Source organism: Fonsecaea multimorphosa (genome assembly GCF_000836435.1).
Source record: "Fonsecaea multimorphosa CBS 102226 unplaced genomic scaffold supercont1.36, whole genome shotgun sequence".
Taxonomy (NCBI): Eukaryota; Fungi; Ascomycota; class Eurotiomycetes; order Chaetothyriales; family Herpotrichiellaceae; genus Fonsecaea; species Fonsecaea multimorphosa.
In genome coordinates this window covers 148683-171699 of record NW_015971670.1, presented here as the reverse complement: position 1 = coordinate 171699, position 23017 = coordinate 148683, and the positions used below count along the sequence as shown (strand labels likewise).

The window sequence follows — 23017 nt, the reverse complement described above, 5'->3', positions numbered from 1 at the left end:
CGTAGAGGACGCCAGTGGGTGCCAGGGCGGTTTTAGGGCCTTGAGCAGCAACGGGCCGGTCTGGAGTCAAGTTCCTGGGGGCATGTCTAGTGTGTTTCATGTTCCCCACCACGTTCCCACCACTGCCACCACTGCCACCACTGCCCACCAGGCTGCCACGGCCGGAAGATTCTCACCAGTAGCTGGCGACTAGCCTTTCCGTCCTGGGGGCTAGCTGAGCTCGGACCTGAAGCTTGCCATTTGATCGAGGTACCAAATTGACAATTTCCTGGAAAAAGACTTTGTCGTCGTTGCGTTCCCCCTTCTCGTGGCCACTGCAGGTACCGAGTGGCAAGTGCAGGTATCTACACCTCGTGGACAATGGGCACCGAGGGGAGGGATGGAGGAATCATGGAAGACTTGGGACTGGCTACAGACTGGCCATAGACTGGCCACAGACTGGCCGTGACTGTGCCGCTGTACGTACATGGAGCATGCAGAATGCACTCGTACATGCATCCTGTATGTTTGTAACTGGGCCACGGCTCTTGTCCCCCTGCTTGTTCCTGCTCTTCCCCGTCTCTCATCCTGGTCAATACTGCAGAGGGGAACAACCACCGTCACCGGCATGCAGCATGAACTGTTACCCACCGAGCCACCCACCGAGCCACCCACCGAGCCACCCACCGAGCCACCTCCTCAAATAATGACTCGGTTCCCCAAAGGACACACCGGTTGGGTGCCAGTCTGGGCTGGGTTTGGCTTGGCTGAGTCTGCCTCTGCGTCCGTGCTCTTCTCTCTTTCATCTCTCTCACTCTCGCTTACGGCGACCGTTGTGTTTGTCAAGGCCTAGTCCGTCCTCGTAATAAGTGTTCCTCCTTCCTGGCTTTGCCGCAACTCCGTGCGGGCTTGTACCTAGTCGTGATATGATCCAGGGATCCAGGGATCCAGGGATCCAGGGAGCAAGCCATATTTAGGCTTCGGTCCTGTGCAAATCTTCTGTTTTGCAGCAAATTCTCCGACCTCAAGGTTTGCGCCTTGGCCTGTTTACGAGTGCTACTTGTGCAAGTTCCCGGCATGTTGATCATGCTCCGTGCACATGCGCATCCACCCAGCAAACGTCGCACATCATCCATGCTTGCCCGTACCCGATAGTGGCAAGGAGTCAAGGACAAGGATGATTCCTGCTAAACCAGACTTCTCTTTCATCACACTTTTGACTTTGGTGTGTCACGTCCATCAACAATGATTGTATGCACGGATGGGCCTGTCAATCACATCCTGAAATCAAACCTGAACTGGACTGGCCGCCACGATAATTAATGTTAACAACAACAACGACGACACAGCGGACACATGGTTCCTTCGCTGTGTCCCCCACTGCCATCATGTGCCATCCTTCTTCCCCTCCTTTTGGTGGCTTTTCCCGTGGCTTCCTCCGGCTTGTTCGCCTCGTGAGACCTTGTCAGTGCTTTCCCCTTGGCCAACAAAACAAGATTCTACTATTGTGTCTTGTGTGTGGTGGCTGTTTCACCTTTCTCTGCCATTACCAGGTTGATCCACGACTCGTTGGGCATCGTGCCCTTTTTTCGAATACCAACAGGATCTTTCCCCTGGTGTCGATCAAACTGGAGTTGATCACCCCAAGCACATACTCGTAGTTGTTATGGAGTACCCGGTATCTTCGAAGCTCCCTAGCCTACTTGGACAAACAAAAGGAATGGGGCCAGGCTACGCAAAGATCCTCTCTTTTTCTTAGTAGCTAGTTCCTCCACCACCTCACAATCGCTTAACACCTTGATATTACCTTCACAGTGACACAGGATCAAGATGCGGAGAGAGAGAGAGAGAGTCCTCCCGCACACACACACAGTCTCTCGATCTCGGAGAATGTCCGAAGTCTATAATTGAAGACAGGCAGAAAGACCACAGAAAAGTACCTACCTACCTAGGTAGGTAATCACCGCCCTTCGTCCCCTTCGCATGCCGAGGTTGGAGAACCCCAACCGCGAATTGTCGCCTGTTGCTTGAACGACCGTCTCCAAACACTCACTCCGCGCTTGAACTTGAACAAGAGTTGATGCGAAAATGCCCGGCAAAAGGCGCCATATTTCGTCATCATTGGACCATTCGACTTCTCAATGTTTAGCTGACACAGACACAGGCAGGGCACAGTACCATTCCACAAGCAATGCCTTGAGACAACCCGGCTAAGTCAGTCTGTTCTCAGTCTTTCAATCCACCCCTTTTATCATCATCACAACCCAAGGAGAAAAACATAGACAAAAAGAAACCATGACCACCACCAATCCCCCCAAAGCGCTCCTCACCGACGTCTTTGGCACCGTGGTCGACTGGCGCTCGAGCGTGACAAAGTACCTCACCCTCTCCGCGTCTGAAAGCCTCAATTCCCCTACCGCCTCCATCCCCAGCGGCGTGCGCGCCGCCGCGGCCCAGATCTCCTGGGCCGCCATCGCGCAGGAGTGGCGCATTTCCTATTACCAGTTCACGCGGACGTACGACCCCGCGGCGGCGCAGAAGGACCCGTCCAAGTTCAAGACGGTGGACCAGCACCACGTCGAGGCCCTGCACAAGATCCTGGTCGACCACAGCCTCGAGGGCCTGTGGACGGACGAGGAGGTGCAGAAGATCAGCCTGATCTGGCACTTTCTGGACCCGTGGCCGGACTCGCCGCCGGGGCTGGGCAAGCTGAACGCCCAGTTCGAGACCGCCACCTTGAGCAACGGCAACACGGCCCTGCTGCAGGACCTGGCCACGCACGGCAACCTGCCCTACAAGCACATCCTGTCCGGCGAGGACTTTGGCGCCTACAAGCCCCATCCCAGCGTCTACCTCGGCGCGGCCAAAAAGCTGGGCTTGGATCCAGGTGAGTGTGCGCTCGTGGCCGCCCATCTGGGCGATCTCAAGGCCGCCAGAGGCTGTGGATATCAGACCATCTACATCGAGAGGCCACAAGAGGAGAGTTGGACCAAGGACGATACGGAGCAGGCTAAGCAGCAGGGCTGGGTGGACATGTGGATAGGCCTCGGCGAGGGCGAGGGGGGCTTTCTGGAGATTGCTAGGAGGTTTGGTATCCAATAATATCGGCTGATTCTTCTGATGCTGAAGCTGATATTCCTCGAGTGAACCTCTCTGATACACGAGTACAATGAAAATATATATGAATGTATATATCCTATATCATCCGTCAATAGTCCAGATACGGTTGCCACAGAAGCTATCAAAGAATATATCTTTTTCAAGTATAGTGATGATGAATTCGTACATTATTCCAGCTATTCGTATTGCCGCCGTGCTGGTGGTAAAAAGAAGGCTTTTTCTTCCCAGTTCCTCTACATCAACCCAAACTTCACGAGCATTCATTCACAGCTCCCGTTTGAACTTCCTCGACTCCATGGTCTTGTTATTTGAGCAGGGGTCCCGACCTCAACGCTCCTTCGCACCATGTGCTACTCACTTCCCTTCCCAGCTCTCACTTCCCAGGTCCTGAATCTTCAGCTTCAGCTTGAAGCTTGAGTTTGCATCAATGCCCCGCAGCCGTCCTTTACAGCGCCAGATGCATGCTCGGGGCGCCCTGCTTTTTCTCTGCCTTCTTGGCCGCCTTGTACCACTTGGCGTTGGCGTCGCTGTACGTGGTCCTCCTCTTGATGACCCTCCGCGGGTGGAAATCGCCGTTCTCGTCAAAGCCCGCGTCTTCTTCCTCTTCCTCGTCCCCGTTCACGTCGTTCCTGGTGCTGTCGGTGGCGACGCCCTCGGCATTGGGGGAATCAACCTCGGCGCCAAAGATGGCGCCCATGCCTGCCTTGTCTCCGTGTGCGCTGAACGGATTCGGCGACGAGCCCAGGTTGTTTCCTGAAGGCAAGTTCTCGAGAGTCAGGCCGTTGACTTTTCTCGTGGTGGTGCCTTCGATGAGTTCCTTCTCCTCTTCATCCGTCAACGGTTCGATGTCTGGGTTCGGCCCGCGCGGGATGATGACGGACCATCCATGGTCACTTCCTCCGTGCATTTGCCGACCCTTTGCACGGAGGTAGCCATACTTGTAGACTTCGAAGAAGGTGGTGTTCTTAAACACCCCGCCGTTGGTTCGGTCGGACGTGTCCCAGTAGAGGTTGCGCAACCATTTCGAAAGGCGGGGGTAGTCGTGTCGGATCATTTTCAGGTTGCAGTTGAAGATGTTGTAGTATGCCACGTCGAAGCGCGCGAGCGTGGTGTACAGCCGGACGTCCGCTTCGGTGATGTATTCGCCAAACAGGTATGGTTGGTGAGAGGGATGCTTCAGGTGTTCCTCGAGACGGTCGAGTGATTTGAACAGAGGGTACACGTTGGCATCGTAGGCCTCCTGCGTCGACGCGAACCCTGTTTTGTACACGCCATTGTTGACTGTGTTATACACCCACTCATTCATCGCATCAATCTCTGCCCGCAGATGTGGGGGGTAAAATCCCCCACCGGGTTTGTTGACCTCCCTCTGATGGGGTTCTAAGAAGTCGTCGAATTGGTCGTACAGCATGCGGATGATCTCAGACGACTCGTTGTTCACTATTGTCTCGGTCTTCTTGTCCCATAGTACGGGCACGGTATAGCGGCCCACGTAGCTTGGGTCGGCTTTTAAATAGAGCTGTTTCAAGCCTGTGAAGCCGTATAAAGGATCAGCACCCATGCTGCCGTTTCGTCCGCTAAAGGTCCATCCGTTCTCGGTCAGGTCGAAGTCGGTGGTAATGAGCTGGATGACGGGCTCGAGCGATTTCAGCCCACGGACAAGAATAGTTCGGTGTGCCTTGAACGCGAGGTGTCAGTCACAGGCCTATATCTCTCGCACAAGGGCTTGTTGGAGCTGGCTTACCCAAGGACAGCCGTAGTTGCCATAGAGGGCGTATCGACCCTTCTCAGGTGTGAACTTGGAACCTGGCTCCTTGGATATCCAGTCCCGGAACTGGCTATCTTTTCGGCGAAAATGGCCGTCGGCGTCGGCGTGTTGATGTGTTGGTCGCTGGCACGGAGTCAGTCAAAGTTGCGCCAGACAATGGTCAAGCTTACCGAGTCCCCCATGGTATATCGAACTGGAGTTTGTGCTCGAGTATGTCAGAGCAGGTGAAAGCGAGATCTACGGGATTCAGGATTCAGGATTCGAGGTGCACCGGTCAAAAAGGACAAGATGTTCTGAAGCTATAGAGTGTTTGGTGTTTGGACTCGGGAGAGAGAAGTGATGTGCAGTGAGTTCGGTCACACCAACCAGCACACGACAGGTTCAATATATGCAAGCCGTGACGGTACGAAAAAGAAAGCGAAGGAGAGGATTTCAAACCCAACTTGAGGCTTTCCGCAGGCCAATTGTTCAGCTGGATCTCGAACTTCTCGTAGTGTTTCAGCTTCGGATACGGTGCTTACTCGATGCTCTTCAGGCGATCCGCGCCCAATTCCGCCCCGCAAAGGCACACGAGTCGACCTCGCCGGGCGCCTGCACGTGCAAGAGGCTGGGATGCCCTTCGGAGTCCGTACTTGTCGTTGGAGTCTCTTGATAAGTTGACAGCGCTTCATCCGAGCCATTTGGGGGCCGAGTGAGCTTGTCTTGCTGGTCAATGGTTGGTTGTGTTGGAGCTTCACCGGGTGCATCGAATTCGCCAGCCCGCCTCGCCGCCTAATTGTGAGCATTGGGAAAAATCAACGACGTCATGGCCAGGGCCAAATCTCGAGGCATCGAGGCTCTCGTCGACGGTGTGGCGCCTTTTGGGGCTTGAAGAAACAGCTGCCTGTAGGAGACGAGGCCATTTAGTGGTCCATGCCAGCCAAGTCTTGAGCCATACCTAGGTATATGACATGGTGCACGCTCCCGGACTGTGTAACAACAACCTCATCCGTCAGACCATCAGTCCTCGCTGCTCTCTCATGGCGGTTTGAGACTGCGGGGTGTAGAGCCTCTTACCTAACACTGCCATACTTCGCCAAACCGGCTGTCATCCATGTCCAGCACAACTAAGAAGATGAATAATGAGCGCCGGGAAATCCGCTGCCGTTTCCCATTGCCGACCATTTGTTCTGAAGCGCTTGATTTGAATATGAAAAGAAATCAGAAATGCCAGGTACCCTGACGTCAAGAACGAGTACACAAACGCTTGTGATCTGGATTTGGCTCCAGGTTCCACGCACTGGAGTTTCGAATACTTTAGCAAGCTTGGTACCGACAGCCACCCTCAGCGTTATGGATGAAGCTTGAACAGCGAAGAGGCAACTCTGGACAATCTGAGGATGGCCTCGGTATCCCTACGAGTCAAGGCAACTATTGCTCCACAGTGTGCTCCTTCGCTCCCTCCAACGCACGTCTGACTTCAAGTTCAGGCCACGAATTGTCCCTTCAACTTACGGGAAACCTTATCCGAATAGCAGCTAGATGTACGATGGCGGTGAGGTTGAGCCACCCACTCAGCTCGAGAACTGCTGAAAACTCCTCTACTGTAGCTCTGCTTTGCTGTCGCTTCTGCCTTGCCTCAACTCGGGATCGGGGCTGTTTCGCGGTTGCGCGTGCTTATTGAGAATCTCGTAGCGCAAAGTCCCAGGCTTCAAACCCGAAACTCATGGCCAATGAAAGAGGAAGGTGCGAAGCCACTGTACATGAATCGTCTCGCCGTGGGTGGCCAAGATATAGCGATCGGCAACGCGTCGCATTGATGACTCTGCATGGAATATTGGCTGTGATAGCCCGTGGAAGGAAGAGAGGGAGATGTGACCCCACGTCGAAGAAACAATCCACATCTGTCTACCCGCAGGATAAACATATCAAAGTCTCGCAACATCCGAAACCTTTGTTGACCTGGCTCGCTGGTTTGGATTTGTCAAGGAAACCGCGTTATCGACCCTCCCAGCCATCTTGATAGACCTATCTTATCGGATAAGAACGGCAGTCCGTCCTGCAAGATGGCGAGACGTCGAGCTTAAATCAGCATCAAGGGTTTCGGATTGCTTGGGGACTTTGTGATGAAGGGGTGCTGTAACCTGTTACCTGTTCACCATCAAGGCCGATGAAGTTGCTTCTGCGAGTGTGGAGATAAGGGAAGACGGGAGCGGAGACTTCTCTTCGCTTAAAAGGGAAGGCTTTAGCCGTTGAAGATGTCCGAGGAATGGGTGGTGACAACCCTTGAATCCTAAACAAGGGATCAGATTATGATTTGCCTGCTGAGGAGGAGGAATATGTTCGAGTCGGGAGCTGCACGCATCGTTATTCGCTGCTCTTTTGCCTTTGCTTGCTTGGAGCTTTCCTGGGAGCCCCCAAAACGTTCGTGTCTCTGTCTAACCCTCCTTCATCATGTGGCGCCTGCATCATGCAAGAAAAGCTTTTGGACTCGACACCATTCCCAGCTGACAGGCTGTGCCCTTGGTGCTGTTGGGTTGGCTTCTGGCTGATGCCGACACGCAAGCTGAATATCATTGCACCAAGCGATGATCTTAGCCAAGGGTTGTCATAGCTTCACCGTACTCGTCAATCATGCAAACCAACATGATCTGCAAAGCATGGCCTCGATACTTGAAGCCCCTTCCGCTTGTGCAAGTCACCGAGAAGTGGCGGCTGCGCGTGGCATAAGTCTGACTGCCCAATACGGCCATTCGCCTGGGCTCACTCGAGCACTTGTTGACCCTCTCAACTGCCCACCGGATCCGTGCTCGATCATTTCTCCGGTTGTCGCATCCCCTGTTTATGTTTTTGACCTGCAACTCCTGACACGGGCCCTTTCCACAGGCTTGCTTGGAGTTCCGAGATTCGGGTAGTGGTGACCTCCTCCAGCAGAATGATGCAACAGTGGCAGGGATCTGGGGCAACTGGGGATCGAGGACGGTGGGACCTGTTGCTCCATAAGGAGGACCCCTTGCTCGAACGGACCCAATCGTGGTCCGTGAAGATTGGCACAAAAACGGGGGTGTACGGATGTATCCCGGTGGACACCTGGGCAGGTTAGACAGTGTATAGCCATGTTTCGTCTGCTGGTTAGACCGACGGGGAGAGAAGGTTCGGTGCCTAAGTGCTTGACTTAGGTGTTGGTGGTGGTGACTTGGACTCCTCCCAATCTGCTGTCTAATATCCGTAGCCGGAAGCAGACCCGAGAACTCATATCAGCAGCACAGCGAGAGAAGACCGAGGTGGTTTAGGGGGCCCCAGGGAGATGGAAAGGCGGAGGGATAGGTAGGAGACTAGGTAGAGACGAGAAACGAGAAGCCAAGGTAGGTCGGTGCCCTGAGTAATAGTCTGCGTACCTAACGGCTAGGTACGCGGTACTTGAGAATGCGACTATACCTATCGAGACAACTGGTTACAACGACTCGATGGCGGCGTAGTAGTCACTCGAGCCGAGTTGCAGCTCTTGCAGATATAACATTTCTGGCCTTATGCGCGCGGCGTCTGATGATGTCGACTCGGCCGAGGGAGGCGCAGGCACAGGCACAGGCACCGGCACCGGCAAAAGGTCCAGGTGCAGCTGCAGCTGCATGCCATGGCCCATCGGCAACAATTCGAGTAGGCTTTAACTAGTAATGCAGGTTCTGCAGGCGAAGGGGGCATCCGTGTAGGGTGCCTTGGGGCTTTTGGGCGCTTGGAATGGGAAGAGGGCCTAGGTATACCCGGTGGTCACTGGCACCCACTGGCACCGCTGCTACTGTCCTCGCCCAGCTTCTCCATCCACGTCCATCATCTTCTACAACCAAAAGGTGGACCTCAAAGGTAAAGCGTTGCCGAAAAGGATATCCATGGTGCCTGAAGTGCTCAAGCCTGCAGCTGTCATATTGCACACCCGCACCATCCCCAAGCCGTCCATCTGCAAAGAAAAAAAATTGTCCCTTGTGTGGTCCAGTGCCTGCTTTCTTTTCTTGCTTTTCCCACCTTTTTCGAGCAATCATCTGTCTGAAGTAAACCACACCCTCAATCCCAGGGACACCCTTCAACGCCTCGCATACATATGTCAGATCCCCCATAATCGACATCTTACTTAGGTCTCTCTGCACTTCCGGCGCCCGGCCTCCCCATTGGCTCACAAACCCCCGTCACTCCCACTGCATTCGCCCCCAAAGAAGCAACCATCGCAGGGCAGTCCTCGAAAAAGTCATCTCTCAGCCTCGAGACATCTTCGAGACACGGCTCCCACCTCTCAGCATCGAGAATATCCCCTGACCTCCAGAAAAAAGGTCTCGAGTTCCCGCCTCTGTTTAAAATAACTCACGGTTCTTCCGATTGTTCGGTAAAAGCAACATCGGCCCAAGTCACTGGACCGACTTTCCACAAGGTTTGTCTTCTCCCAAAATCACCCCTCAAATACCCCGAACCGCAGGAACTGATCAGCGACTTCTTCCTCCGATGGCAGGTCTTCCACCAGCAAATCCTCCCCTGCGTCTCGTTTTCCGTTGATCGACTGCCGACCTTCAAAAGATCATCCTGTCTCCTTCCGATCCCTGTTCAACTTGCAGTGCCTTGCATTGCTGTAAAAATCCCTGCTTGCCGCACGACACCCTGTAACCGACCCGTTGCAGTTGACGACTCTTTGTTCTGTCTGTAGCTGGTGTCGGACACGGGTTCGACTGAAGTTCAAGTCAGAGAAGAACACCCAGGAAAGAACTCCGCCGTGTCACCAGACGACCGCATTGACTTGCCCTCTTTCGACTGGCCCAGGGATAACTCAGTTCTTTCGAGGTCTAGGCCAGACCCTGATACGACACCCTTCCTGCAGCTGGTGACTTTGCATAAAAATATATTACTGTGTACAACCCAAAGCAGTCGCACCCTTTCGCACGAGCGGATGTGTCAGTCTTTCTTGTCAGATCTGTCAACATCTTTGTGAGACGGCCCAAGCACGAGGTTTCAGGTTTACCAATAGGCCCCTCCCTAGTCGGCATCGAGGACTGGCAATCATCATGACGGGGAAAATGACCCTATATAAATTGGTGGTGCTGGGAGATGGTGGTGTTGGGAAAACGGCTTTGACTATCCAGGTTTGTCTGCAAAGGCCCCCTTGCTTCGACAAGTTGCTGATCCCCCTTGCAGTTATGTCTGAACCATTTCGTCGAAACCTACGACCCTACCATTGAGGACTCTTATCGGAAACAAGTAATGATTGATCAACAGGCTTGCATGCTTGAAGTTCTCGATACTGCCGGACAGGAAGAATATACTGCCCTGCGCGACCAGTGGATCCGAGATGGTGAAGGGTTTATCCTTGTCTACAGCATCACTTCGAGAAATTCTTTCAGCAGAATCCAAAAGTTCTATTCCCAGGTGCAGCGAGTCAAGGAGTCAGGCCATCCGCATTCACCCACTGGCGCGAATTACCTCCAATCTCAAATGCCCGGACAATCCACGTCATACAATGGTCCTCCCATCATTATGTTGGTTGGGAATAAGAGCGATCAGCATCATGAACGTGAGGTTCCTTTCCAAGAAGGCCAAGCACTGGCCAAAGATCTAGGCTGCGAGTTCGTTGAGGCATCGGCAAAAAATTGTATCAATGTCGAAAAAGCCTTCTATGATGTCGTGAGGCAGTTGAGGAGACAGCGTCAATCACCTATGAAACCAATTGATCGGAAAGCCACAAATTATCTGTCACAACCCACTCCACGAAACAACTTTGATTCTGATCATCAACGGATATACCGCGATCACAACAAAAAACGCGGATCCAAATGCGTTATTCTATGAATGTTACTAAGCCTAATCAACGACCCGGGGATCGGTGCTTGATATGAAGCTATGACCCATTCATGTCGAGAGCTGGCGACAGTTTCAAATGTCAGGATCTGCCATGCAACCAAGAACCTCTCTGTCATCCCCCGGGGTTCTAATTGGCCATCTCGAAGGACGCACACCACCGCCTCTTACGCATGTGGACAGAAGGGAATGCAATCCGTTGGGACATGGACGTCCTCAGCATTTCCTGTCTACACGGCGGCATTTCCGCTTTGTTCCTTCGTCCAGGTACCTCGAGGATAACTCGTGTTTCCCACTCCCCTTGGCTTGAGAGGATTCGTCGGCACTAAGAAAGCTTAGAACCGGCGACCAGACGTGTTGCAATTGGAGAATACCGTATAGGCTACAGTACAGCAGCACCATTTATCAGACTCCAGTGTACAATACGTATTGACGTCTAAGATACTAGAAAGAGATGTGTCTCAGATTGTGGGAAGCTTTCCATGCCCTGCTTAGCTCTGAACGAACCTCCATGTCTGAGCAAGCCCGTTACGACAGCTTTGCGTGGAGTAGGGATGGACAAGAATCTTGTTGGAAGGTGGTTGGCATGGTCCGGGGATTGGGGCGGCACCTCCCTACGACATCGGCATAACAGCCCCATATGGCATGGCTACTTGGGATGGTGTCGGAGCGACGACAAATGTGGCGCGGCCTCAAGATTTGGAAGTCCCAAACTGAAGCCGAGGTCGTATTTTGACCGACTTTCGAACGTGGCGTCTATCAGGTTGGCGGGCCACAAAAAGGAGGGACGCGATATCTACATGGGAGAGAGGGGCACCCCGGACCTCGTATGGTTATGCTCGGGACTAGAAGGGATGGGGATCAAATCAGATCTCCAGGAATTGGTTTGGCTTTGCGGGACCAAGAAATAAATAAACCAGGCACAAAAACTTGTTGTAGGCTCCTGTACTTGCAGCTAGTTAGTTGGTCCGAACAAAGTCGTATAGACAAGCAGCGGACGGTCTCGCGATGCTGTCCTCGGCCCGAATTGAGCCATCCCAGCTTGTCCCCTTTTCCTCTGCGTCCCAACGCCCAGGGGCCCCTGGACATGTCCAATAGCGGCCGTATATATATATATATATATATACATCCCCTTAACAAAGCCCACATGGAAGCCATTCTGGGAAAACCGACAAGTGAAACAAAAACGGGGGCGGGGGGGGGAGAAGGTACCTAGGGGTTGACAAATGAAGGAAATTCAATTCCACCCAGGCAGATATGCATACACGACCACGACGTGTGTCATAAAAAGTTCAACAGCGAAAACAAACTGCGGAGAAGCTTGAAAAACCAACAAAGGAACACACATGTGCCCCCTGCCTGCCCTGGAAATTCGTTTGCCAGTGGAAAAAGTCAGAAAGTTGAACTGGGGAGAGAGAGAGAGAGAGAGAGGAGGGAATACGAGGGGCAGCAACATGTCATGGCAACGTTTCGGCCGAAAAAGTCGTCTGGGGAGCGAAGGCTCGGGTACGAGGTGTGTGGTTAGATGGTTCTTTAGGTACAGCTGCCAACAGGCTGGGAAGGAGGCAATCACATCGCCGGTCTACTATGTACGAGGTATATACTGAGTACTATCTGTTGCATCCAAGCGAATGGGCACGGAGTTCCTAGAGCTAGTTATAAGGCAGTGATGTGCCTCAGGCACTCGCTATCCTGAAAGAAGAGGCATCGACAGACATAATATTATCTCGATGCAAGCCAAAGCCAGGGCCAAGGCCATATCTGCCAATGTCCCTGCCACTGCTTGTGCCTCTTCTCCTGCTTTCCTCCTTTGCCTGTTGCGCATTGGAACAACACCGGAAGATGGAGGCAATCGGCGTCCGTCCGTAACAACGGTGCAATAAACTGGATATATTCTCCGCAATGGGACCCACCAAGCCCCATTCTTTCTCGTGTTCGTGGTTCCGTCGTTCTCGAATTTGCTGTCAATCCTTTTCCCCTTTCTGGGTGCGCTATCTATCGTGTTTGTTGGGCACGTTCTTTCGCATGTGACAGAACGGGATAAGATCCGCATCGTGATGGTGTGTGAGCCATGTGCCACACGTTGCAGATCCATGTGGCTCTGGGGACCTGCATACGGGGTTTGTCCGGTGGATCGACATTGGGCAAATGGGTAATCATACCCAAGGAAACTCCGCCATGGTTCGCTGTCGCGTGCCAGGGCTGTTGCTCCAGGGACCAGTCAACTTGCTTGTAAAGGCTTGAGGTGATCGATCCCGTGCTCACCGTAGGACCTCCGAGAAGTTGGGTTGTCGCCTCTGATGGCAAGGCTGCGTACAAGTTGCGATGTTGAAGGGCAAGGCTCGTGAAAATATTCCAGGCCGGGACTCGTGAGATGGCGTCGACATGACATGCACTCTTGGGGACAGAGCCGATTGCGGTTCTACAGAGGACTGGGGCGCTGCCATTCTCTGCCACCGTTACTGCAAGCATGGATTAGTCCACTCGCTCTGATCAATCGCCGACAGCCGAGCAATTGCGCGCGACCATTGATGTGATTGTGCACATTTGGTCTTAAGACCAAATATGAGCTTTCGTCCGGGCGAAATGGCGCGAGTGATCCGACGCCAAACGAGCTCCATAAGAGGGAGACATTCGCCTTTTTCACTCTCCTTGTGCCCTCGGTTTCTCTCGAAGTGTCCTTTGGGCCAATTGCTCGACCTGGCCGCCATGGGACCACGAGTATATGCAAGCAGATTACCGCCATGGATCGTTAGCCCGTCGAAACTGAGCCTAAGCGACGTGGCCCTGCCTCATATGTCGACCTGTACTCGGTACGAGGTAAGGCTGCTGCCGTTGAAGGAGTAAGTGGGTGGTACAGGGGCCGGCCACACTTTCCCACTAGGATGAAGGCAGGAATTTCGAAGAGGGAGTTCCCAGCACTGCGTGAGTAGTTCACTCCAGCCCTCCAGAACACAATTAGAAACAGGCATTCACGTCCCAGAAAAAGTAAAACGGCACGAAAAAGCCATCCCCGAATCTCCAAGCAAGGCAAAAGGCCGTTGTCCGCCTCCCCAACGTGGTTCCTCAGCATATAATGTTACTGGTATGCAGTGGGGAGATGGCACTCAATCCGGAAGGGGAGTCCTCGGGGGGCCGTGATCGCTTGGATGCATCTTCACCTTAAGCGAGATGGCAGCTTCTACAACTTCAACTGCCGTGCCGTGTTACAGAGGAGAAAAGCAAGGGCTAGGGAGCTGGCCGACAGATTATTGAGCTTGATCGAAAGTTCCACAATACTAGTATGTCTCGTTGATGGCCTCCGAACAACGGAAGCTTATGTTCTCCGACCGCATCAGAAGATGTCGCTCTTGCTGGACATAAAGCCATCAGTCGTCGTCATAAGAAGCTTCACAGTGCCCAACGGGTGGGCTCATGTCGTGGATCAGGTAGTGACCGAAAACTTCATTATTGGTAAGTTGCAAGGTCAGATGGGCGTCCTCTGCGACATTCGGCGTGTAACGTGCGACCGGCTGGTAGAGAGACTTTGTTTCCGGGCATGTGTAAATTGTTGCAACGACTAATGACGGAGCAGTGTGCATGTGCAATACTTGTGTCGGATATATTAGTCGGCCAACTAGCGAGCCCAGCAGTTTGACATAGAATCGCAGATACCGCCGCGTCGGAGGGTTGTGCTGAAGTGCTCTCTTCCAAATCCTTCAAATCCGTGAATGAGATTGCCTTCTCCAAGATCGGTGTTGAGTGTAACCAACAATTTTTCATTCAACGTTTAGCTCTCATCACTCTCACTCGAATCGGGATGGCGAGTGCGGCAAGTGATGCTTCCCCCGTCTCCCAGGGGGCGAAGCTGAGGGCTGTTTCAATTATAGTACTGACATATGTCCGTAGGGATGTTGGGACCAAAGGACCGAACTACTCTTCCAGCACAAAAGCAGAAGTGAGTCGGATGCCGTCTTTCGTCTTCGTCCAATCAATAGCCACATCATCCGGCAACTGAAATAGTTTTCTATGTTCCGCATTTTGGTAAGACCGATGTGCGTCCCAAAGCCTGACGTGCATGCAGGGTGGTGTGATCTTGTTGCCGTTGAACAGCATGCAAGAAGCTGGCGCTAGAACTGACAGGGAACGCCCACTCGTTCGTGTAATGTATTGCTTTTTCTTCGCCAAGTTTTCAGGCTTCTGGTTGTTCTCCACGAGGTGCACTCCTGCCTTTACCCCTTTTTGGAGAGGCAGCCATGTCATGTTTCAGGTGTGATATGACTCTCTTATTTGTCTCCTTTTCTGCTTCAAGTGCTGCAATTCGAGCTTGCAGCTCTGCAATCTTCTTCTCCTTTGCCTGAACAGCCAGACGAGTGATGTCCCGGCCCTTAATGATGCCTTGAGTACGCAGGTCATGCCTATTGAGGAGATCCACTAGTTCCTTCTCGACCTCTGGATCGATGCGCGAGCCTCTCAATATATCGAGCGCTTCAGAAGCAAGCGTGGATGGCTCTGTTTCAGGCAGAACGTGCTGCGTAGCTCTGTTAGCTGGAGTACTGGATGGTGACAGCAAACCGCTGCTCTTGGACGGGTGGGTTGTGCTTGGAGTAGTGAAGACATCGTCGCTGAGAGGCCATGTCTCGTCAGCGGTGGCGGACTGCGCTGCCGCCTGAACAAACTTCCTTTTGCCTGGCGATGTCAGGCTCTCCGTGCGAGGAGCTTTCTTCGGGGTCTGGAATGGCGACTTCTCCAATATGTCTTGCTCAGCCTTGAGGAGCTCTTCGTCATTACTTGAAGACCAATCGAAGCTCTCATCATGTTTTATGTTCGCAGGCTCTTTCGTGTCTCGTCTGTTCCTGACATCCTGCCTCGTTTGCGGTGTTAGGGGTAGAGCATTAGGGTCTTTCTTCTGAGGAGTGAGAGGAGCGGGTAGATTTGGCTCTGTTCGAGAATTGCTCAGGACTGCAGCTTCTTCGCGGACTTTGGCATCATCGTTCCATAGGAAGAATTTGCACCGTTTGTGTTGTGGCTTTTGGCAGGTGTAGACTGTTCACAATGCATCAGCCCCAGACGCCGATGTCCAGACACGTCCACGTACACCATCTTCCATGGTTTTTGCCGCCATTTTTCACCTGAAACTTGTCTGCTGGCATCCGTGGCTCACAGTCGCAATGCCACACACCGTTGAGGAACGCCCCTCTTTTGGCCGTGCGGCCGTTCCTTGTGGTGTAGGAGTTGGCCATCCTGGTGATGTCGGTCACACGATGGCTCTCGTATTGGTGGCGATTGTGCCGTCATATGATGTTGCGCCGCATGACTGTCTCATTGTTGTAGACGGTGTTCTCTGATACTGTACATCTGGGTGACCGGTAGCAAATCACCAAAGCACTGATGGAACAGTGAAGCCGCAATTTGCTTTGTTGATGCGATGACGCAGGCAACTGGGCAGTGGGATGATGGAAGTGGAGTTCTCGGCATGCCCGTTGGGCCTGTGAGGCTGGCCGTTGAGCCTCCAGCAGCCAAATGCCAGGCACCCACCAGGCACGACATCCCTAAGAGCATTGCCGGCCCAGGTGTCCTTCACTACCAGCCACTAGCCATTAGCCACAAAATTCGAGGCTCACGGGGCGTCTGTTGGCGTCGCTTCTCCAATATACATTGTAGCAGCCTACTAGCAGGGGAGTTCCTTAGTTGCATCTCCAACTACTGGCCTGTCTACACGCCATTTTCACACCAGAATCCCCAACGCGACACGCTCCTCTTCCAGCACCTCTACACACAACGGCCTGCGCACCCAATTGCTTTGCGAGGCCAATTCCTCAAACGGACGACGACATACTCGCGACCTATCTTACCTTACAGAAACGTGCGCGAACCTACAGTTCCGATACGAGCCGATCACCTCCTGGCCCAACAGAATGATAGTCATGCAAACACGCATTATCCAAGACTTATAACATAGGTACAACCATGGCGCCTACGGGCGGTGGGGGAGGAGGAGCAGCAGGAGGCGGTCTTGGTGGAGGGGGAAATATCAAGGTCGTGGTCAGAGTGCGACCCTTTAACAATCGCGAGATTGATCGCAATGCGAAATGTATTGTTCAGATGCAGGATGCCCAGACCATTCTGCAACCTCCTCCGGAGGCAGAAGACCGTCTTCGAAAAGGTGGGAAGGATGGCGCAAGCGCGCAACGCACTTTTAAATTCGACAAGTCCTACTGGTCTTTCAACAAGGCAGATCCCAACTATGCTGGTCAAGACAATCTATTCGACGACCTGGGCGTTCCGCTACTCGACAACGCCTTTCAAGGCTATAACAACTGTATCTTTGCATATGGACAGACGGGCTCCGGGAAGTCCTACAGCATGATGGGTTACGGCGAGGAGGCCGGCGTTATCCCTCGGATTTGTCGAGAAATGTTTGAACGGATCAATGGGCTACAGTCTGATCCTCACCTGACTTGCACTGTCGAAGTCTCCTATCTGGAAATTTACAACGAACGGGTCAGAGATCTTTTGAACCCGGCGACCAAGGGCAATCTCCGGGTCAGAGAGCATCCTTCTACAGGTCCTTATGTGGAGGATCTGGCCAAGTTGGCCGTCCGTTCCTTCAGTGAGATCGAGAATCTTATGGACGAAGGTAACAAAGCCCGGACAGTGGCGGCCACAAATATGAACGAAACTTCCAGTCGCTCCCATGCCGTCTTCACCCTCACTCTCACGCAAAAGCGCCACGACGCCGAAACAAACATGGATACCGAAAAAGTCGCAAAGATCAGCTTAGTCGATTTAGCTGGCTCCGAACGTGCAACCTCCACTGGCGCTACCGGTGCTCGTCTAAAGGAAGGAGCAGAAATCAATAGGTCTCTCTCAACCCTTGGTCGGGTTATCGCGGCACTCGCAGACCTTTCTTCCGGCAAAAAGGGCTTGAAAGTGCCATATAGAGATTCGGTTCTGACCTGGCTTCTTAAAGATTCGCTTGGCGGTAACAGCATGACTGCCATGATTGCTGCAATCTCGCCCGCCGATATCAATTTTGAGGAGACGCTAAGCACCCTGCGATACGCCGATTCGGCCAAGAGGATCAAGAATCATGCTGTCATCAATGAGGATCCAAACGCACGCATGATCCGCGAGCTCAAAGAAGAACTGGCCAAACTCAGGAGCCAGCTTGGGGGAACTACTGCTGCAGGTGCCGAGGAGACCTACCCCGAGGGGACGCCGCTCGATAAACAAATGGTCTCGATCGTGCAGACGGACGGCTCAGTCAAGCGTGTTAGTAAAGCCGAAATTATGGACCAGCTGAGCCAAAGTGAGAAGTTGTACCAGGACCTCAACCAGACTTGGGAGGAGAAGCTCCAAAAGACGGAACAGATTCATAAAGAGAGAGAGGCTGCGCTAGAAGAATTGGGCATCAGCATTGAGAAGGGGAACGTGGGTATGAGCACCCCCAAGAAGATGCCCCATTTGGTCAATCTGAGCGACGATCCTCTGCTAGCTGAATGCCTCGTCTATAACCTGAAGCCAGGGGTTACCACAGTCGGGAATGTCGACTCGTCCGAAGCTTCCGAAATCAGGTTGAATGGGTCCAAAATCCTGGATCACCACTGCAAGCTCGAGCATGTCGACAACGTTGTGACAATCATCCCTCATGAGGGAGCAGCTGTCATGGTCAACGGTGTGCGTGTTGACAAGCCCAAGAGGCTGAAAAGTGGAAATCGTATCATTTTGGGAGACTTCCACATCTTCAGGTTTAACAACCCGTTGGAAGCCAAAGCCGAACGCGCCGAAAGAAGTCTGCTCCGACAATCCGTCACTGCCAGCCAGTTGAGTTCCCCAACGCCATTCCGTCCTGGACACGAAAGAACCTGGAGTGCTGCAGGATCAGAATTCGATGGTGAGTCAAGCCGAGCCCAGTCTCCAGGTCTCGGCAGTAACAAAGACTCGGACTGGTTCTTTGCTCGTCGAGAGGCCGCCGGCGCTCTTCTTGGGTCAGATCCAAAAATCATGCAACTCACTGATGAGGAGCTGGACAATCTCCTCGAGAATATCCAGAGAGCAAGAGAAGAGCGACGCGGGCGTTCCGACAACAAACATTTCGAACATGATGAAGACTCGGACGACCTCAGCTCTTTTCTTGTGCGCGATAAGTACATGTCGAACGGCACCATTGACAACTTTTCTCTCGACACGGCCTTGACGCTCCCAGGCACTCCCTCTGTACATGGCAGTTCACAAGAAGATGGCGAACCGACCTTGACCCCAAGCCAGTTTGGACACCAAGTGCAGAACCCAACGCATAAAACCGGGGAAGGGGATAAGCAAGGAGTCGCAGAGGACGCATCCAAGGATGCAGAACGCGAAGCCCAGGCGGCCCGGATGCAGCAAGAGTTGGAACTGGCAAGGCAGGAATTCGAAGAAGAACTTCGAAAACAAAAGGAAGAGTACGAGGCACAGATCAAGAAAATGGATCGAGACGTTAGAATACGAGAAGCTGCTCGAACGCCAGCTGGGTTCCTGCCTCTGGAAGCTCCTGAGAAAGCCATCGCACGGAACGTCGTGGAAAAGTGGCAACAAAGAAACTACATCTTGATAGCAGAGGCAATATTGCAAAACGCCGGTCTTCTCAAGGAAGCACAAGTCATGAGCAAATTGCTGGATCACGATACCAACTTCCAGTTTGTGATTTTGGACAATGGACAAGAAGGTGGCTCGTCGTATGATCTCATCCTCCAAGATATCTCTGGAGACGATGACGATGCGCTAGCGGCTGCGCACAAGCCGTGTCTCGCCGTGAGGGTTATCGACAACCAGCTCAGCTGTATCCACCTTTGGTCGCTGGAAAAACTTCGACTGCGAGTGGCCAAAATGCGCCAAATGCGCCAGTACAAGAATCAGCCAGAATATCTGCAGCATTTCCGGATAGACAACCCGTTCCGCGACTCTGACCAGCCCTTGTTTTCGCTCATCGGCGACGGGAGCATTCCTCTGACCGCTGTGTTCGAAACGCGGGTGCAAGATTTTGTGGTAGAGATAACCTCGCCATCTACAAGACAAATTGTTGGCAAGGTGAGGATGTCCTTGGAACCATCGTTGGCAGAGTCTCCGCCGTCCACAATCAAGTTCAACATTGTCATGCGTGACTTTGTGGGCTTCGCCGAACACGAAGGGACACAAGTGCATGCGCAGATGACGGTGCTGGGAACCGACGACGAGAGCGTGGCGACCACCCAGCCCATCCACGGGTTTGGCGACGGTCCAGTACGCTTTGAGAGCATCCACAACCTGAGTATTCGTCGCTCTGGGGAGAAATCTGCAACTCTGAAGATCGCCATTTTTGCTCAGGTCAGTTCGACGCATCTCGATAAGCTGATCAGCTGGGATGAGCTTCGTGAAATGAACGAGCAACCTCCCGATCAACAGCCTGCTCATCGTTTGCCCGAGTCTGAATACATGGTTGAAGAACGGCATGACGTCTTCGCAAAGGTCCAGATCCTCGAGCTCGCAGAAAACGGCCAGTACATGCCCGTTGAAGTCTTGCAAAGCAACCCGAACGATTGCGGCGCATTCCAGCTGCATCAGGGGCTCCAACGTCGAATCTCCGTCAATCTAACGCACGTCCTGACCGAGGGTCTGCCATGGGACGATTTGAAGTCTTTGCGAGTTGGAGAAGTCCATCAACTTGATTCGTCTGGGCGTGTCACGGATATTGCGTCCATCACCCCGGATATTCCCCTCAAACAAATTCAAGAACCCATGATCAAAGATAATGCCGATGGCACCTCGAACATCACAATCGTGGGACAATGGGACAGCTCATTGCACAAAACCCTTCTCCTCGACCGCGCCACCAACGAAAACTCAAGAGTTCAGATATCGCTGCGTTGGGACGTTATCTCCAGCCGTCTCGGGCGCGATCAGCCGATGACATTCTCTATTGACCAACAGCTCCAAATTCTGCCGCGATCTTACGTTCGTCCCCAGTCAATGTTCAAATCCTTCTGGAATCAAACCCGGGTAACCCATTCTACAGACGGGCTGTTCTCGATTGTCGTGCGACCAGTCAGCGCAAAGAGAGCCGCCGATCTATGGCGTCTAGATACTTCGAAGAATTACATCAACGGGGAAGAACTTCTCGGCAACTGGCAACCAAGAGGGATTTCGTTGGTAAAAGATTACTTGATCGCGCGAAGGAAAAGGCGCCAGTTGGAGGATATCGAATCCGCGAAAGCAGCATTGGGGTTGCGCAAACTGAGTGTGACCGCACACAAGGCCCGCGGTCGCGCAGCATCGCCTTCTTCTAAGCTGGATTCCCGGGAGGAGAATCTTCTACGCAAATACCTCGCGATCTGGATGAAGCCGAGTGCGGAGATGAAAAACCCTATCTTTGATGAAGGTGACGAGAGCACACGATCCCGACCCTCGCCCACACCGGTGCCTGAAACGTCGCGATCATCGTCGACCCGTTACCAAGCCACTATCGCCCACGTACCCAAGAACGCAGTCTCCCTCAAATCAGGCTATCTCCTCATGCCTTCGGAAACCTACGAACCCTCCCCCTCTGGCAATCATGGCAGTACCATGCAATGGAAACGACGGTTTGTCGATCTGCGCCCTCCCTATCTTCACATTCAGTCCGTCCCTGACGGTGAGGGAATCAACGCGGTAAACCTGACCCATGCACGAATCGATCATGATCCGGACTTTAAGCGCCTACTTGGCGGTGGATCATCTATTTCATCACAAGATGGGGCCGACTCTTCATCGGCAGAGCAGCGTGGGGGTCATAGAAGGACCGGAAGCAATGCGGAACTCCACGGTCTAGCTCACGTATTCGCGGTTTACGGCGAGCAGAATACCTTCTTGTTTGCGGCGAGGAGTGAGAGTCAGAAAGTCGAGTGGATCCTGAAGATCGATCAGAGTTACTTCGCCAGTGAAGGGGAACAACAGGATCAGATTGAGGTCTGAGGGATCAAGTATTCAGCCATCCTGGGATGGTATGGATGGGGTAGAGGACCGAGATCATGTACGATTTGGATTGTGTGCCAGATGGAAGGAAGGTTATCTCGATGTGAATGTTGGTTGCATGTTGATTGAGCATGACAAAAAGAATAATGTGACTTGGACGCGGACTGGGTTGAGCGATTGTAGATCTGACTTGAAGATACCCCTCGGCTGCCAATATTATCCTCTTTCTGAAATTTTACATTCCGCAAGGCTTCCCAGGGTTTTGAACCCATCGCTTGTGCAGATCCCATTTCCTGATTAACTAGAGGGCTTCTCACGAGGTACGAGACACTCGGGCTGTATCCGGTCGTACTGGCGCCCTGTCTGGACACGAACCATTACGAGTGTTTCCAAGTCCAGCTGTGATGTTTTCCCAGGTGATAACGATGTCGCGGCGTTCCGAAATAGATAACTTCCTTAACCAGTCCTCAAAATAAACAAAATGGATAGACTCTATATCCTGGCACATTGGGCAGCCAACATATCTTATTGTGAATACACATTCAACCAGGGAAAGGACAATCAACAGGGCAAGTGCGAGCGAGCCACTCATCAATATGTTCTTCCCAAGCGTTGTTCCACTGAGGCTGCAGCCAATTCCACTCAATATGACACTGAAGTAGACCCTAACAAAGGCCGCCTTGGGGCTTGTAGCTGAAAGCAAGTGAACGCGGAGTTTGAACAGATCCTTGTTCCCTTCGGCCCTTTTTGTTGATGACGCCTGAGGGTATTTCCCGATTGAGGCAAGTCCTGTTCACCTTGCATGGGTCCAGAGCAAGTACGAGGCAGACTGAGCGCTGAGCCCGACGCCCAACGAGTCAGCCTGACAGCCTGATGGTGGCTACTGGGAGCGACTGCCCAGCCTGATACATAGTAGAGCCTTGTGGAGGACACGAGGCTGAAGGGCTGAATTTATGACGTAGATGATGAGTCAGCGCCCGTCGCTTGGTCTTGGCATTGATATTTGGTCTTGGCGCTTCTCGCTCTCTTCGTCCTCTCTTTCTCGACTCTGTCTTCTCCTGGCCTGGTTGAGTATCAAACATTTTGGATTATCCTGCCCTTGTCATCCTCCACTGATGGGAAGAGTATTCCCGTGAGTTCGGCACACACTGTTGATCTTGCTTGAAGCTGTGCCAGGGGCAGTGGTCAAGATTTTGATGTCATTCTGGGCACTTGGCACGCGCCATGTCAGCGGCGCTGGTGGCTCCAAACAAACCCGCAGTTGCATACCAGGGTCCAACAGGACGGATCGCATCTCCCATGGCAGCCTGTGACAACATCGACCATTCATACAATCGGGCCAAAGCCCAATGGCAACTGAGTTTCACAGCGGCCGGCGTCGAGCGCCAC

The 23017-nt window shown here is 52.8% G+C and overlaps 5 protein-coding genes across 5 annotated transcripts; 3 read left to right on the top strand and 2 right to left on the bottom strand.

The window, feature by feature from the left end:
- Positions 1-2274: 2274 nt before the first annotated feature.
- Positions 2275-3081, top strand: Z520_11174 (uncharacterized protein; the record flags this gene model as incomplete). The annotated part of the gene is made up of 1 exon (XM_016781663.1): positions 2275-3081. One exon carries the CDS (start codon positions 2275-2277, stop codon positions 3079-3081), a length of 807 nt encoding a protein of 268 aa, XP_016627240.1.
- A 463-nt stretch (positions 3082-3544) lies between these two features.
- Positions 3545-5049, bottom strand: Z520_11173 (uncharacterized protein; the record flags this gene model as incomplete). The annotated part of the gene is made up of 3 exons (XM_016781662.1): positions 3545-4777; positions 4844-4990; positions 5038-5049. The coding sequence occupies 3 exons, from the start codon at positions 5047-5049 to the stop codon at positions 3545-3547; spliced, it is 1392 nt and encodes a 463-aa protein (XP_016627239.1).
- Positions 5050-9891: 4842 nt separating this feature from the next.
- Positions 9892-10672, top strand: Z520_11172 (protein Ras-2; the record flags this gene model as incomplete). The annotated part of the gene is made up of 2 exons (XM_016781661.1): positions 9892-9969; positions 10022-10672. The coding sequence occupies 2 exons, from the start codon at positions 9892-9894 to the stop codon at positions 10670-10672; spliced, it is 729 nt and encodes a 242-aa protein (XP_016627238.1).
- A 4180-nt stretch (positions 10673-14852) lies between these two features.
- Positions 14853-15903, bottom strand: Z520_11171 (uncharacterized protein; the record flags this gene model as incomplete). The annotated part of the gene is made up of 2 exons (XM_016781660.1): positions 14853-15706; positions 15759-15903. The coding sequence occupies 2 exons, from the start codon at positions 15901-15903 to the stop codon at positions 14853-14855; spliced, it is 999 nt and encodes a 332-aa protein (XP_016627237.1).
- A 727-nt stretch (positions 15904-16630) lies between these two features.
- On the top strand, positions 16631-21628 carry Z520_11170 (uncharacterized protein; the record flags this gene model as incomplete). Its single annotated transcript, XM_016781659.1, has 1 exon — positions 16631-21628. The coding sequence occupies one exon, from the start codon at positions 16631-16633 to the stop codon at positions 21626-21628; it is 4998 nt and encodes a 1665-aa protein (XP_016627236.1).
- Between the last annotated feature and the right edge of the window lie 1389 nt (positions 21629-23017).